This window comes from Mastacembelus armatus, chromosome 2 (assembly GCF_900324485.2).
Source record: "Mastacembelus armatus chromosome 2, fMasArm1.2, whole genome shotgun sequence".
NCBI classification, from domain to species: domain Eukaryota; kingdom Metazoa; phylum Chordata; class Actinopteri; order Synbranchiformes; family Mastacembelidae; genus Mastacembelus; species Mastacembelus armatus.
In genome coordinates this window covers 5,301,928-5,318,041 of record NC_046634.1, presented here as the reverse complement: position 1 = coordinate 5,318,041, position 16,114 = coordinate 5,301,928, and the positions used below count along the sequence as shown (strand labels likewise).

The 16,114-nt window shown below is 40.5% G+C and overlaps 2 protein-coding genes across 4 annotated transcripts in view; both read right to left on the bottom strand.

Annotated features, from left to right (window-relative positions):
• The window catches only part of ect2l (epithelial cell transforming 2 like), a 65,506-nt gene extending 64,833 nt beyond the window's left edge, over window positions 1-673 (bottom strand). The window contains exon 1 of the mRNA XM_026302162.1: window positions 498-673. Within this exon, the coding sequence (XP_026157947.1) occupies window positions 498-629 (132 nt within the window). The 5' untranslated portion in view covers window positions 630-673. The remainder of the gene's footprint in view (window positions 1-497) is intronic.
• An 868-nt stretch (window positions 674-1,541) lies between these two features.
• On the bottom strand, window positions 1,542-4,589 carry ccdc28a (coiled-coil domain containing 28A). 3 transcript variants are annotated; one of them, XM_026302212.2, is made up of 6 exons: window positions 4,283-4,589; window positions 3,854-4,050; window positions 3,552-3,730; window positions 3,186-3,340; window positions 2,936-2,958; window positions 1,542-2,821 (listed from the first exon to the last, which is right to left on the bottom strand). In XM_026302212.2, exons 2-6 carry the CDS (start codon window positions 4,015-4,017, stop codon window positions 2,767-2,769), a joined length of 576 nt encoding a protein of 191 aa, XP_026157997.1. In that variant the 5' UTR covers window positions 4,018-4,050; window positions 4,283-4,589; the 3' UTR covers window positions 1,542-2,766. The 3 variants fall into 3 exon arrangements, with proteins under 3 accessions (XP_026157997.1, XP_026157998.1, XP_026157996.1); XM_026302213.2 differs by having other exon boundaries at window positions 3,854-4,046; XM_026302211.2 differs by having other exon boundaries at window positions 3,854-4,588.
• Window positions 4,590-16,114: the final 11,525 nt, after the last annotated feature.

Below are 16,114 nucleotides of genomic sequence, written 5' to 3'. Positions count from 1 at the left end.
GAGTTTCATTACATGGGGCCTGGCTGCTCAGCCAAAAGCTCCAAACAGTGAAGATAACCATGGGGACAAAACAAATCCAGATACTGACTGAAAACCAAAACTGTTAATACTGAGTGTGTCTTTCAGCTGCAGTGATACCTGGTAGGCCTAAGTGTTGACTGCAGCCATAAACATGTTAGTCTTTCTGAAGGAACTGCCATATATTGGCTTAAAATTGGGGAAAAAAAGAAAGAATACTCACTTACATTCAAATTGTTTGTCACTGCGTGGAAACAAGGAGGAGTCTTACGCAAGTATACACCTGTTCCCAAACAGCCAATTAACCAAACGCTGCGTCATTTCGATCGGATTTTAATTCTGACACTATCTGATGCGTAATAAGGTAAAATAACTTGGGGACTCCAGCCACATGGTGGCTCTTCATAATAATTTAATATGAATGACTCGCCTTTCCCCTAAACCCCCAGAACGGGGTTGTCGGTGTTTGTCAGTCCCACCTGCAGGTTGTTGGTCTTGTTGTTCAGAGGGGTCCATGTGCTGAACAGGGTTTCGGGGCGCGGCTCAAAGTCTGTCCCGCTGAGCTGCCACCGTTTCACCGAGTGGGCGCCTGATTTTCGGCTCGTCTCCATGTGTTCACCAAACTTCACCTCATTACTGTCAGATCCAGGCCAACAGCGGCTGCTCTGCCCCCGTAACCTTAGAGACGCGTCAACAAAAGGATGCGCACATTCCTTCACAGCCACAATGCGCATAAGTAACCTGCAGCATGGGTTCAAGCGTCTGAGCAGGAAAGACACAGCAGTCAGTCCTTGATGCTGTCCATACCTTTGACAACCTGTTGTAGCTCTCGTTTACTTACAGTCATTTCACTGGAGCGTGTCAGCCAATAATCACAAGGCAGAAAAATCTGCTACGACGTCGAATTTCTTACATCAATAATTGCAAATTTACACTGAATCAGGATTTTTGAAATTTATTTGTGACGCAAAGCCCGAGCTCCTGCGGTGCCGCAAGCCCTTACACGTCGCCATCTAATGCATTTTAAAGTAATGACACATTCACTGTTTATTTGGCGAGATGCGTAAATTCACTGTAACCCTATGTCATCATATGACATATCAAAAATGCTCGCAATATGACATCTGCAATATGTTGGTATCATTTATATCAAATATGTCACAAATTCAAGATGTAAGTATGTTAAGTTCTATTATGTGTGAAAACACAAAATCCCAAATACCTCACACAGGACGTGGTTATAGTATAGGCCTATGTATGTGCCAAAAATGTTCATACTAGAGGTCAATACACCTATCTGGTTTGGTGTGTGTAGCTACATGCCACCCACAAGACTCACTGACATAACTGGGGCCCATGCATGGCTTACACTTTGTGACTGCTCACTGTGGTAACAGATGCCTGTTTTAAATGTCATTAGTTGTCACTTATCAGTGGTCACTTATTAGTTGTCATTTATCTGCATTTCTACATTAACTTCAACATACAGGCAGTATTTTTCTTTTAACAATTACAGCCATCACTGTCAGACAAAAATGTTTATTAAAAGCCAATAAAATAAAAGTTACCAGACAGTTAAAACAGTAAAACACTTCAAAATGCTGGTTAAAATAAGAAGTGACAATAAAATAGGATTTACAGTCAAAGTAGTATTAAACTTATGTTATCTTAAAACATACAATCCAAATTTATAACATCTTCTATGAAAATCATTTAAAAAGGTTAAAACAAATAAGGCAAAATGATTAAACTAAAAAATTAAGGCTGATTGTGATGTCAACATTTGGATTACTCCGTCTTCCCCTGGATCAAAATGACCGTGTTTTGCATGTTGCATGGACATGTGCAAATATATTAAACACTGATGTGATGGAGGTGATATCAGGCAATTTACATGTAGCAAGAAATCATCACAAACCGAAGTCACTGCTGGAAGTTTCACCCAATTCATGCATATTTGGCTTATCAATGAATTCAACTGAAAATTTGTTTCAGTTGTTATTGTCTTGCAGATCAGATCTTAGCTTGTATTTAAAGCTCTATGCTGAGTCTAGCTCTAGGTCTTTAGTTTATGAAGTTACAGACACTTGATCTGTGACAACAGTAAAGACAAAGTGCAACAGTGTGAGTTATGTATTTAAATACATATCTGAATACTCCAGCAAGGAACAAGTTTGCAGTCAGTTCTTTTTTAACAAACCCCAAACAACCACTGATGATGTCCTATAAAGGACCTGTGAATGAACCAGGTGTTGGCCAAATCATGGTGGGTATTTTATATTAAGATCACTTTGGTTAGCAATGTATTGTAAAAGCAGACTGTTTGGAAATGAGTGAACTGACTGCACCTTGACAGCCCATGACAGGAATACACCAAAGCTGATATGCTAGGTATGCTGTACTGTGGATCATCTTAAGATATAGCTACAAGAGAAAAGACATTATACTCTATGTGATTTATCACAAACATGGGGAATTTTAATCATATCTTAGAAAGGCCGTTATTGTTGACTTACCAATTAGTAAGACAATACTCAAATAGTGTAAGCAGTGAAAAATAAGGCTATTGGTGCATCCCTGTCATAGCATCTTATAATACCACCATCACCGTGCAGACAGGAAACGCTGGTGAATAGTTAGGAGAAATAGTGCCGACAAGCTTGCTTCAACTTCACCTTGTCCGGTGCAGCTTCTCTAGGTGGCGTAGACAAATTGCTGGGTTATACGAGGCTGACGAGAAGAGGAAAATCACATGCTGGCAGCCCTCGGAATCTCTTGGCTGTCAGCTAGATTAAGTTTCTGACTGGAGGAGCAAGGTTAAGAAAAAACAAAGGCAAAAATCTAAGGATTTTCACACAATCAGTGCTGGACAGACAGGAAACTGGAATGGAGGCAGTGTCAAATATCAAAAGGATACATTGATGAACTCAGCTCCTCAAGCTGTGAAGAAAAAGGATAAAGTAACCTTATTGTATATGATTGCATGTTAATTATAGATCACATTGATGGACTTAATATAATAGCAGAATTAGCATCTATATACTTGCTGGGACCCCGAGTAGCTACACCACAACAATGGAAAGCTTAATCCAGAGCGTGCTGCATCACAAACATTTCTGTACTGCAAGTCAGAATATTTTCATCATACAAATGTACTTTCATCTTACATTAAGAAGTAATTTGTCCATGTTGGTGTCACAGGCCATTTTCCTCTGGTCTTCGGGCATTTCGTCCACTTCCCCATAGAGATCAAAGTGCAAACGTGCCAGCTTCTCCTGCATCTCTCTCACATGCTCCATTTGGCCGATGGAGCACTCATTGCCTGGGACAAAGAAAACATGAGAGTTGACTTCAGCAGGTATGGTGTCTGAAACACTGCTTTCTCCCAATCACCTGATATAGTTAATACAACACTTAACATTATGTACATATAGTCACCTATAAAATAAGTGTTCTCTACAAGCTGTACAGGCTTGTTTTCATCTCAGGACATTTATCAGACAATGTATGCCTAGTTGAACCTTCTGAAATACCAAATGCTTGTAGTTTCCCTGAGTGGAAGTCATTGAGGAGACTAAGCAGCCCTTTCTCCATCTCCTGGACATCTGAAACGTCAGTCAGGAAGGAGTGCTGGATGATAGGAGCTGCCTGGCCCTGGCTCTGATTAGCTTTACCACCCAAACCCTGGTGCCTGGGTTTATCTCGAACTCCCCTAAAGACACACGATACAAATCGGTAATAAAGAAGTGATTACAGTTCTCGATAATTAAATCAACCTCGATTTATTTCTGGGCAAAGTGCATAACGTTATGATTAGTGAAATCACTGAGGTGACCTCCTATTCTTGCTCTTTTGGCTGGAGTGAGTGCCCATGTTATGGCTGTAGCCGACGTGTCGTCCCCCGGAGGAAGAGCTGTTTTTCCGGCCTGACCCACCGGTTGGAGCCCCCGCGTTGATGGAAGTCCTGGGACTCTTTCTCTTTAGCTTGCGCTCCTCCATAGCTTCATGTTATGGTTCTCTCCGGTTAGCTAGCTTGAGGGTAAACACGAAAATCTGACTCGAAGCACCACAAGCACCCAAACACTCAGTGCCAGACCCCGAAGCTAATAGTATAGAAACAGCGTCCTGACCAGAACTAACGAGCTTCGCAACCGAGCTACCATTAGCTCAACACCTAGCTAGTCAGCCCCTTTATATTATCTACTACAAAATATGCCGATAAACACGTCTACTCACAGTTACACCTGAGCAAATCATATATTACCTGTGATGATGGCAGGCTGTCCACGAGATAAAAACATCTGCTAAAACATGATAATTTCTGTATGTACCCAGCAAGCTAGTTAGTTAGCTAACTGTTAGCCTGCAAACTCTGAAAACTTCCTGTTTTGGTGCAACGCAACGCTGGGCCGAATTCCATATCTCTGGAGATTCACCCTAAAGTTATGATCTAAAAATAAAGTATAATATTTCATAGTGATGAAAATACATTATGCTTGGCTTTCATAATAGCAAGAGAAAACGCATTTTCTACTCAATGTCTACTGTAACTTCGAGAAAGTTTTTCGCCTGCTCTGCACAGCATCCTTCAGAGGTCGCTACACCACGAATTGGAACTGGCCCCAAAATTGACTGCGTCCCGTTGTACTTGTTTCTTTTCTTCCCATTAACAACATCCTCGAAATCTTCATGCAGGATAAATACGTTTTTAAAATATCAAGTATTCAGTAACACGCTTTTTCTAACGAGGAGGATTAGGAGTAAATACGACTTTAATCAATATCTTCCCGTATTTAAGGCATTTAAAACGCAGAGAAGGAGTAAAAGTTATCAAACTACTTGAAAAATGTATGTTAATTTTACGGGACACTTAGTTTGTAAGCAAGTTAATTTTTGTTTAAGCTTGTGTTATATACTTGTATTTTACCTAGCCTACTTTGGAACTCATTTTTAATCTCGTTGTATTTGTATTGGAAACCACAAGAGGGCGATAAGTGAACGCCAAATAATGAATCGGCTCTCTGCCATGTCTCAGTCAATGAAATATGAAACAGTTGATAAACGTGATGTAGATTTTAATTTCATAAACATATATCAGAAATTCAGATTAAATGAATACCATGCAAACATCAGCAAAACAAAATATTTTGTACTGAATTAAGAGTTACAGTCTGTGTGTGAGGTCAATAGGTGATGCTGTTTGCTCATAGCTTTAAATAACTGTACAAATAGCTGATTTTATTTACTTTTACTGGCAACAAAGTGGAAAATCACTTTCATTTTCTCTGACTGTAATTGCAATGCTGCACTTTGTTGGTATTTACAAGAAGTCCTTTATAAGGCACTCTGATGGGAAAAAAACATTAAAGAGCACAACATAAATGCTTAATCTGAATTTGAAAACACATTTCAGCTTGCCATTAAAACTTGTGACTTGCTGCAGTGGCACGGGAGAAAAGAGATATCCAGTGTGGTTTTCTAAAATGTCCAAATGACAAAATCACTGATATGTTGTCCCAGAATTTGGCCTGAGACAAACACTGCACAAAAGCAGAATCTATTTATTTTATTCTGTATTTATAAATGTGGAGAAATCTGAGATGGAAAGATTAGAGACCAAGTGGCTTTTCAAAGTGCAAGATTAAAACAATTTCAAAAAATGAAAATGCATTAAATTAGGTGGAGGGTCCAACAAAGTAAAATGAGGTAAATAACTTTTTAATTTCTAAATGTATTTTTCATTTAAATGTAGAATATGATTCCCTGAGTTTTTGAAAAGGTTCCAGAGTTTGGGGAAAACTATGTGCTGTGATGCTGGCAAATCATTTACCTCTGCCTTTGCTGCCTTTTCCAGCACTCTTCTGCACCCCCCCCTTCCTGCTTTGTGAGCTCATGTGCATGTTTTTGTTTTTGAATGTGTATTTGCTGTGTAAGAGTGGCTGAGTGAGGTGAACCAGGATAAAATGTTACAGATGAACACATTTACACTGTCGCATCCACAGAGCCATTAACTTAGTAGATGTACACACACACATACACACTCTGACAGAAACATGTACACCCCTATCTCTCTGCCGTAATTGCAGTGTAGGTGCTGTTTGGATAGCTGGCTTCTAGTTCCAGCCAGTTCAGTCTTTTCTCATGTGCACGGCTGCTTGAATTATGCACTGGAATGTAAATGAATGACAACTTGTTTAATTACACACTCCATCTTACTGCTGATTCTAAGTTATCTGCCTCTCTAATGCAGCATAATTCCAGCATTTTAACAGTTACTTTAGCTACTGAAGACATTGTAATCTGGGACTAAATGTTATTTAAATAAATTAGATTTTTTAAGTCTCTGTTTTCCATGTAGAGTATAAATTGAAAAAAAAAAAAAACAGTCCACCATATTGTTTCTATTCATTTGAATGATCCAAGTTCATCCGTGTTTGATAATGTATATCCCTCAGTGTGAAAGGACACTCATGGGACTTTTAAAGTAGGTACTGGATGTGTGTGTGTGTGTGTATTGTGGGAGTGGGCGGATCTATTGGGAATTAGGGTTAAGCAGAAGGTTACAAGTGTGTGTGTTTTCATCTCAGCAGCTGTGACCCAGAATAATGTTTTTATCACGTCCTTTTCCTTCATTTACCTCATGTATCCTTCACACACGTACATGTACACACTTAAATACAGGACTTCCTATTAAACATGATTTGATTCATAGCTTTCTCAGTTTACTGTATAAATAAATGTTCTGTGTAGAGAGACGCAGACAGTGCGTCCTTGTCTTCCGTTAGTCTTCTGTGCAAGGACAAGAAGCAAGAACACACATTCACATATACGGCACATGCACAGGGTGGGAGCGACAGAGTTGAATGGTTGTAGGTGGCCAAGAGAAAGAAAGAGAGTAAAAGAAAGCAGCTGGGGAAGAATTAAATGGCCCTGACTATTGTTTTTATGGTTACATTATGCTACAAGATTGTGAAAATTTGCTTGTTTTTGAAAGCAATTCAGTTTCTCTCTCCAACTCATCTCAGATTTTTATTCTACTTATCTTCATAACTCTTCAGAAACTTTCTATCTACCTCTCATTCAATTCCCTGTGCCCCCCCACCCCCGTCCCCCACTTCCCACTTGCCTCTTCCTGTCCTCTTCTCAACACTCTGTAGAGGGTCCAAGTGACATTTGGCTGTCCCCTGCCTCGGGGGGGTCCAGGAGATGCAGACGTTTTTGGCAGGCAAGCACAGGGACGCCTAGGGGTCCTGACGGGGACTCCTGGACTCGGAAGAGAAAAAAAGTACACATCATAAAATGCACCCGCAGTCAGAAACACACATACGCTCTCGGGGTGCGCATGCATAAGCAAACAATTGCACAAACAGAGAAGAGCTAACATGGACACACACTGACACATGTAAATGTGTATGCACACAAACATTCATGCACCTACCAATCAAACACATGTAATGAAGACACAGTGGATGGTAAATGTGAGAAGGCGAGGGAAGCTGTCCCTATGGAAACATTTGGAAAACAGTAAATAAACTGGGATTTGAATTTGAATTGCTAAACCATTGAGCTTCGAAATGCCCAGCTGGCCTTACTCCCTGTCCTTCTTACTATCACAACTTTATTATTACAGCTTTCTAGGCTGATATCAAATATGGGACTGATAAATTCAGATGATACAATCAAACAAAATGAGACAGACATTTGTGTCTGACTTGTCAAAAAGGCTCCACATTACACAAATGTCAATGTAAACTTTAATTTTCCACCTCAGCCATGCATGCTTACTTCAGCAACATTTCAACAATTTTTATTCCACATGTTTTTACTCATGAAAAGTTAGCACCTATGCTACCCACAATGCAACTCAATTTCCAACAACTATGTTACAACTCAAGCTGGTGGCCTCCAAGTGAAGATGTGTTACAAACATCTGGAAAGTTCACTTCTTTCTAAAGGCACACTTCTAGAATTTTTTCATAAGCTACAAAAACCCCAAAATACTTTTTAAGACTTGTAAACAGACTGACCTCTCTGCTGCTTCTATTACTACACGAACCATAATCATCAAAATCTACCCTGGACAGAGTAGCCATCTCACCTCTTCTTCATTAATGAGTTTCTGTACATAGTTACACAAAAGACCAGGCATGCCTTGTATCACTGTTGTTGCTTCTACAAAGCTTAAAAACAGCTTCCTAAGCAAAATCCTGGGGATTTGCAACTAAATCAAGTACAGTTTTAAGAATATGCATGAAATGACTGTTATCCAAAGAAAGACAAAATTACTTGTTCATATGGACAGTTTGGTGGTGACTGTCCTCACCTTCCATCACTCCTGTCCCTCTGAGACCACTCATCTATTTTCCCTCTCCACTCTCCTCTGTCTCTCAGGTCTCTTCAGAGAGATAATAGACTGGTCATCGGGGGACAGACATAGTGAGGGGAGATGGAGATGCAGGGCTAATTGCGTGGTGCCGGAGCTCATCAGCACAGCGCTGCCTGCTGTTTTGGCTCAGCCATAATTACCTGGTAGCCGCAGATGTTTCACGCCATTGTTGCAAACCCAGACAGAGAGGAAAGGATGGATAGATGGGCAGAGAGGTGGGGAGATATAAAAAGGGAGAGACACAGGCTGATCTCCCAGCCAGCTGCAAACTTCTGTGCAGAAGCAAAGAAACAGCAACCAGGCGCTTTCTCTTTCCACACATCCATCCATCTTTTCCTCCATTTTTTTATTCATCTCTTTCAATCCATTATCAAACCAACCCCACCTTGAGTGTTGATGGGGGTGATAATAATTCTTTGTGTGTTTGTGTGTGTGCAGGGTGCAGCCTTCCCACTGAGGCAGAACAAAGTAGCGTAATAACTCAGACACTGAGATGACCCCCTCTGCTGCTCTCAAGTACACTTAATGGAGATGTGTGTATGTGAGCATGCATGTGCATCCCTGTATGTGTGTGTTTGTTGCATTTGAATATGATTGCGTGCATGTGCTTGTGCATGTGTGTATCCCTATGTGTGAATGTATCCTGGTTTCTAGGCTGTGTGTGTATGTGTGTGTGTGTTCAAATAGCTGATTCCCTACAGGGGTGAATTGTTATGGATGCTGTTCTGTTGAAATTACTGTTATTTGTTTCCTTTAAAACAAGCTAATTGCAGCATAGTGGATTGCTGTGTGTACGTGTGTATTTGTGTGTGCGTCAATTTGTTTGCTTCCTTGTTTATTGTTTGTTTGTGTCGCATTGCAGACCCCTTCAATTTCTTTAGTGTGGACACATTTTCACTCCGGCGTCAAAACTCATTCGGCTGCAGCTGTTGGGCAGCAATATGACTTTTTTTTTTCCCAATGTGAACTCAACTCTTCACAAAAATGGAGAGGAAATGATCTGCACATGAATTGTGTCCCCCCCCCCCACTTTCAGTGAAAAGAAAACCTCATAAATAAACAGATAACAGAGTTAATCAATTCATTTTACTAGCCACTCTGTGAGGCTGTATTTATATTAACGTGCTGGTGTTTACAGGTATAACATTTCCCATGTTCATCATTTTAGTTTACCTGTTGACATGCTAACATTTGCTAATTAGGGATGAACATAAAGTACAACTGAGATTGATGGTAATATCAGTTCTCCACTTTTTCAATCATAAATCTAAGTATCATGAATCTAAAATTGAAATTTTGACCTGATAACAGCACTAGATGTAAAGTCAGAGGATCACCGAAGTTATTAAAATTCATCCTAAGGGGACAAGAATCTGCATAGAAAATTTAATGTCAATTCATCCAATACTTTTAGAGATGACTGACAGATGAACACTGCCATCCATAAAGCCATAAAATTGCCAGAAGCAACTTAACATCCTGTTTATTCTGAAAATTCTTCATGATATGGCAAACTGATTCTTTAAGGAATTTTAATAAATCAAAAGTGAACATCTGCAGGGCCATTGTTATGACGGAATTTCTCATTGCAGGGAAAAACTCCAAGCAGCAAATACATTGGGTCAAAATTACACCTTCTCCTTGAATTGCAACCACTGTTACATGAAATATTGAGATAGTAGATATCCACAGTTTAACAAGAATGTCTAGCAAATATAGTGTGTATATTATTGTGTGAGTGTTTGAAACAGGCTCAGAAAGAGAGAGCAAGAAAGAAGAAAGCCATCCGGTGCTGGTGCTGAGCAGGTTAAGTGTGTGTTAAGTGTGTGTGTGTGTCAGTGTTAAGTGGGACATCTCAGCAAGACAGGCACTGTTGTCTGCCAGGCAGGTGAGCCAGTGTCTCTTTATCTGTCTCTCTCTCTCTCTAACACACACACACACACACGCACGCACACACACACACACACACACACACACACACACACACACACACACACACACACACACACACATCACTGCCAGCTCCTTCACGTTCCCCTGTGCCAGGTACGTTCACGTCCTGTCTTTGTGTGTGAATGAAAGCGCAGCAGATCTGACGAGGAAGAAAATACACACACGCGGCATTCTCACGGGGAGAAGAGGAGGGATGAGGAGAGGCCAGGGAGAAGAAGAGGTGGCCTTGCCTTCCCTCTCATCCCTCAATCCAACACTTCTCCTCCTTTCGTTTGGTTCCATTCATTCATCAGTTCTTTCTGTTTTGTGCCGTTCCATGTGCTGCTGCTCTGTCTCTGCCTCAGCTCTTCTCCTGTCCTCCCTTTCTTTGCGCTCCATCCTTTTTCTCCCCCATCGCATTACTCCCTTTCTTTTCCATCCATCCTCTCTCTCTCCTTGCTCTCTCGTTCCAGTTTCCAAGTGCTTCGACAGGGGCTTACTGCTCCGGTCACTGCTCAGGGAGTACGGCGAGCTAAAGTAGGCTCAGAGTAGAACATCATCACACACACACACACACACACACACACACACACACGATCCCAAACACACACTTGAACAAACAAACAGAAAGAGGCCCTTTCTCTTGCTCCAATTTCAATTGTGTCTTGTTTGCTACCTGCATATGTCTCTACCTTCTCCAGATCCCAAGGCTTATCTGTACACACAGCCTAGAAAGCATTATGAGAACTGGTCTGACATCATACATATCCAAACACCAAGCTTTCAGAGATAAGCTTCCCTGCTTCTATCTAAATCAGTTACTCAGCACTCTGGGCCAGGTAAAGTTCAGTACAACAGAAGTTCAAACCAGCAGAAACTGCCCATCATTCTGGCATCTGCAAATGATAACACACAATAAATGAGATTTTTACTGTCCCATCGCATAAAATGTCATGTGTGGTAGAAGACCTGATATTTATAAGACTGCTGAACCAAACAGGTGCTGCCAAATTTCAGATGCAAAGTTAGCACAAAGTGATTTTGCTTTCACACCAGAAATCAAGCTATAAAGAACAAAAATCGAAAAACCAAAATCATAATGGCTGCATTATTAAAACCAAGACCAATGACAACAGGCCACACACAACTGCCATCCTTAGCATCAAACTAACAATTCACTAACAAACTAAACAATTCAAAGCAGTAAAAATAAAACTACACTAAAACTACAAACACACACACACACACACACACACACACGTATATATATGTTATGCTATATTTAGCTTTACTTAATTCATTACTGACATTACATCACCCATCACTAATAAAACTAACTACACATTATTGGCTAGTTTCCCTCTTCCCAGTATTATTCTAGTTATTTTGGACTGTGCCATCCTACATTTCAAAAGGACATTCAGTTGGATCTGTAGTTAGGTACTTTTCCATGCTTAAATTTGTTTCAATTTTTGGTGGTAGTTACAGGTCACCAAAACCAAGGACCAAAGCTCTGATAAGGTGTGTTTGAGCAGTGCCAATAATGATGCAGTTCCTCCTGTTTGCCAGTAGGGGTCATTTTGACCTGATCCCAATTAATGGGAAAAAGTCTCTCTTGCGAGTTAAATAAAAACTACTGATCTGTATTAATAAGATTACAAAAGAATCACCAATGTTTTTCTTTTTCTGCTTATGTAATATCATCTGCCTGTTTGTCATCATCTTCCATCTGTTATTCGTGCTCATCATCACCTTCATCATTGCATATTGATTGTGTCATAGCTCTCCGGGCGTGTGCTGACCTTTCACATGAGGTGCTCGTTCTTTAAGACTTCAAGAGGTGAGAATGATTGATGTCTAATCTTTGATATCCTATGAAGATGTGTGTGTGCATGTGTGCGCAGCATTTGTTTGTACGTGGGTGTGTGGGTTGGTTGCTTAGGACCTCCTATAGTTAAGGAACCAAAGGTGCTCAGGGTATTAGAGCAGGAGATCAGGGAGTCAGCTTACACTCACTCTCTCACACACACAGAAATACACACACTCACATTGTGGTGTCTCAGCGACCTCTTGGTGAGTTCAGTGGCAAGGCGTGGTGGGAGTAGCCGTTTGAACCTGCAGATCTTAAAGATCACACACACAAAAACAACCACACACACAGGCTCCTGCTAAAAGAAGGGAACAACTGAACCTTTTTCAGGTTCATGGTTCACAGTTTGGCCTGATGGATAGAAAGTGGAGAGAAAAAGAAATACCAGTTTGGCAGAAGTGAAGTGAATTTTAAAAAATCGTGACAAGTTAAACTAAGAGAAATAAGATAAGAAAAAAATGTGTTGAGTATTTGTTATTATAAATCCTCAGTACTTTTGAGTACAGTTGGAACACTTCATATTAAAATGTAATTTTTCTGTAAATGTAAAATCTACTCTAGTTTTTTTATGTTATACTATTTAATCTGACAAAATGAAAACCAAATGAAAAACTTGGATAGAAAATGACATTTCAATATTTCAGAGATGTATTCAGTATTAAAATAAAGTGAAATCGCAATTTGTTAATGCTGCGTTACAAACTAAAACAAAAAAGGAGAGAAAGAATGGCAGTTATGTAAAAGAGGTAAAGAAAGAGGAGTGTGTGAGGAAGAAGGAAAAGATGAAGGAGAAGAGAGTCTTTAATGTGTATGGGTCTTGTAAGGTCAGACAGGGGCTGGGGAGGGGGGAAAGGTTACACGAAAGGTTACCATGATTTATTTAATCACTGATCCATCAGATGCAGCACACACACATAAACACAATACCCTCTCACATACACACATTTATTATCTCCTGCTCACTATTTTTTTCTTCTTGCACATGTGCGTGTTTAATCTTTTGTTGGATAGTAAAACAGAAGATGAAGTAGGCAGCAGGGTGGTCCTAGAGCCACCAGATTTTCATGCAGAAACGCAACACAAAAAAGAACTTTAACTTTGAAGGTACACACACTCTATTCAGCTCAAGGTAATCTGAAGAACCATGTAACAGTCAAATAATGTCACAGAAGAATCCTCTCAAAAATCTTAATTTAAACTGTAAATGGAAACAGTGGCTGTGAATCACATAATATGAGTGCGGATAGATGCAGCCTAATAGCCCAACTAGTTACACTGATGCATGGTGCAAAACTTATTTACCATAGAACGGCATCTGCTTGTTTGATAGGGCGACAAGTCTTTGAGTAAACAGGGTTTAATACAATTATAGGTGACAAGTTAAATGCATTGTATTATTTAAAGGTTTTAGTTGTTATCAGTATTGGGTATAAAAGTCTGTGATTTATTGGGATTATAAGAATTACTAGCATTTCTGAAATTTGCCTTAGACTAATCTACTGTAGTATTTTGGCCAAAGCATGAGGAAATAATAATGTTTGTATTTCCTTCGGCTCCAACAGTGTGTTTTAACTGCTTTTGCTGTCCAAAAATAGGCATACTGAGGAAGTTTGGAAATGTCTATAAGAGTAAATTATTTGTTCTATTAGAAGTCTCCTACACTAAGCTTTAATGAACTTGAACTTTACTGGACAACTGCCGAACCTGTCACTAACTATTACCATTAGCTCAACTGCATTTTGTGAACTTTCCTAGATATTTTTGGCCCAATTCCCGGTTGTATTTCTACCCCAAACATATACTGACATGAGCGCCAGGTTTCCTGGAACATGTAAAGAGGCACAGAATGACTAAAGAGAATAGGAGAGTGATGCATTGCCTGTGCATGCAAAAGAACACTCATGAAATATAAAAGACTTTGGAATAGTCAATATAATTAATGTCAGCGTTGAAACAAAATGTCCACCACTGCTGTCATATTACTTGTTTCACGCACACACACACACACACACACACACACCTTATCCAGAAAAGACAGAGGGTGAGTAAATGGATGGAAAGGATGACTGGAGGATGAAAGTGCCACACTCCTTTTTTTTGCCCTTATGTGGTGCAGAATGCCCTTAGGCTAGATTTAACAGAGGAAAGAGACAGAGTGAGCAAATGACGGACAGAAAAAAGGGAGGCAGAAAAAGAGGTGTCTCAGTGACAATGCCAACCCCAGCCCCCCCCCCAATGTCTCTCTCTGCTTCATTCTCAGTTGCTTGAGGCCTCACTAGCCCTTTGCAGGGGGCAACCTTGATGGTCACTGAGCTAGTGTGAACATGCAAGAAACAGGCCATATGGGTGAGACAGAGCAGGAAATAGATTCAAGGAGAGAGCTATCTATTCCTTGATTCGTCCCTATGTCTTTCTCCCCCTCCTTCCTCTCACAGATACCGTCTGGGCTACATATGTGCTCCTTCACCCTTATCTCTTGGCTGGGGCCAGGGCCAGTGCCCCTGCCACCTTACCCAGGGCAAGGGCTACATATGTTGGGAAGGTGGGTACTACAGAGGGGAGAAGGTGGGCTGGGTGGGCAACAGATGGCTGAGCCCTAAGGCCTCCGCTGGCGTGGTCGGTGATGAGTGTGTATGCATGTGGTGGGGTGTAGGATGTAGGTGCGTGCATGTGTGTGTGTATGTGTGTGTACGCATGCTTTAGGTGTGTGTGGGTAGGTTGGAGGAGTATCTGTCTGTGTGTGTCTGCAGGTTTTCTGCTTGGAAGGATGGATGGACGGGCACCAGTGCAGAAGAACTTCTTCTGGTTGCAGGGGAAGGAAAGGGGAAAAGAAAAAAGAGAAAGAAATATGATTCTATTAATCTCAGACATTATCATCAGGATCAGAACAATTGGGTAGTTTGTTTTCTCACAGCGGAACATCTAACCTATTTGATGCTGTATATACGTACTTTTTCCGTGCATGCACTGACTGTTATTTTCTATAGTTAATCTTTCTATATTACGTTTCCTGTCGATCCCTGTGCAAGCATGTTATCTTTGATCCATGTAGAAATGTTGGAGTAACTATGAAAAGTACGACACATAAAAGTAATTTCAAAATGTAAATATATTCAACAGCTGTTTTTGAAAAAAGCTACATCAGTAAAGTTCTGGGTCAGACAGTTACACCACAAGCAGTAATGCTGTTGTATTATTCTTTTTATTTTTCATTACTGATAAGTGTTTTGCTTTTCTTGTTTTACATGATAAAGCCTCCTGCCTAGTGTATTAGGTAGCTGGTGTTAGTTGGAAATGCATTTGATATGTTTGTTAAATATATGTATTTATTAATGCAAGCATGTCTGCGTGCAATAAATGTATGGCATTTATTATCTGAATGGGTGGGTGTGTATTGACTGTGTGTGTGGGTGAATATGGCCTCTGGCACCCATCACCCTCCCTCAATGTGGAAAGGATACAGGGAGAGAAAAAAGACGAGAGGGAGGCAGAAGATATCAGTTTTGTCCTTCATCTCTGCAACAATCCTGCTTTTCTGCTCCATTACAGACATCGAGAATGTCCTGAAGACGCTTGCAGGTATGACACAGCTGCCACGCTCTGAATCACACACACACATACACACACACCTTGCAGGTATGGGCCAGTTGCCATGCTCTAGATAATGGGCTGTTGAGGGTGAAGCTTGTTAGCCAGCCATAGCTGACATGCCAGACACACACACTAGATGCAAGAGCCAAGAACTGAACACAGAGAAACCAGTGTAGTGATATCTCAATCTGCATCCCTCTTTCTTTTAGTATTTCTTTCCTGTTCTGCTATTTGAATCCTTTCCCTGACTCTTCTCAATCCTCTTTTCCACATTTTCCAAATATTCTCTATCACTTCTATGTCTCTCTCAGACAGAT

Coding starts and splice junctions, on each gene's coding strand:
- ccdc28a (XM_026302212.2), bottom strand. CDS start 4,017: ATGGAGGAGCGCAAGCTAAAGAGAAAGAGTCCCAGGACTTCCATCAAC. Junction 3,341..3,551: donor AGGGAAACTACAAGCATTTG/GTATTTCAGAAG, acceptor TCTTTGTCCCAG/GCAATGAGTGCTCCATCGGC. Junction 2,822..2,935: donor GAGGAGCTGAGTTCATCAAT/GTATCCTTTTGA, acceptor TTGCTCCTCCAG/TCAGAAACTTAATCTAGCTG.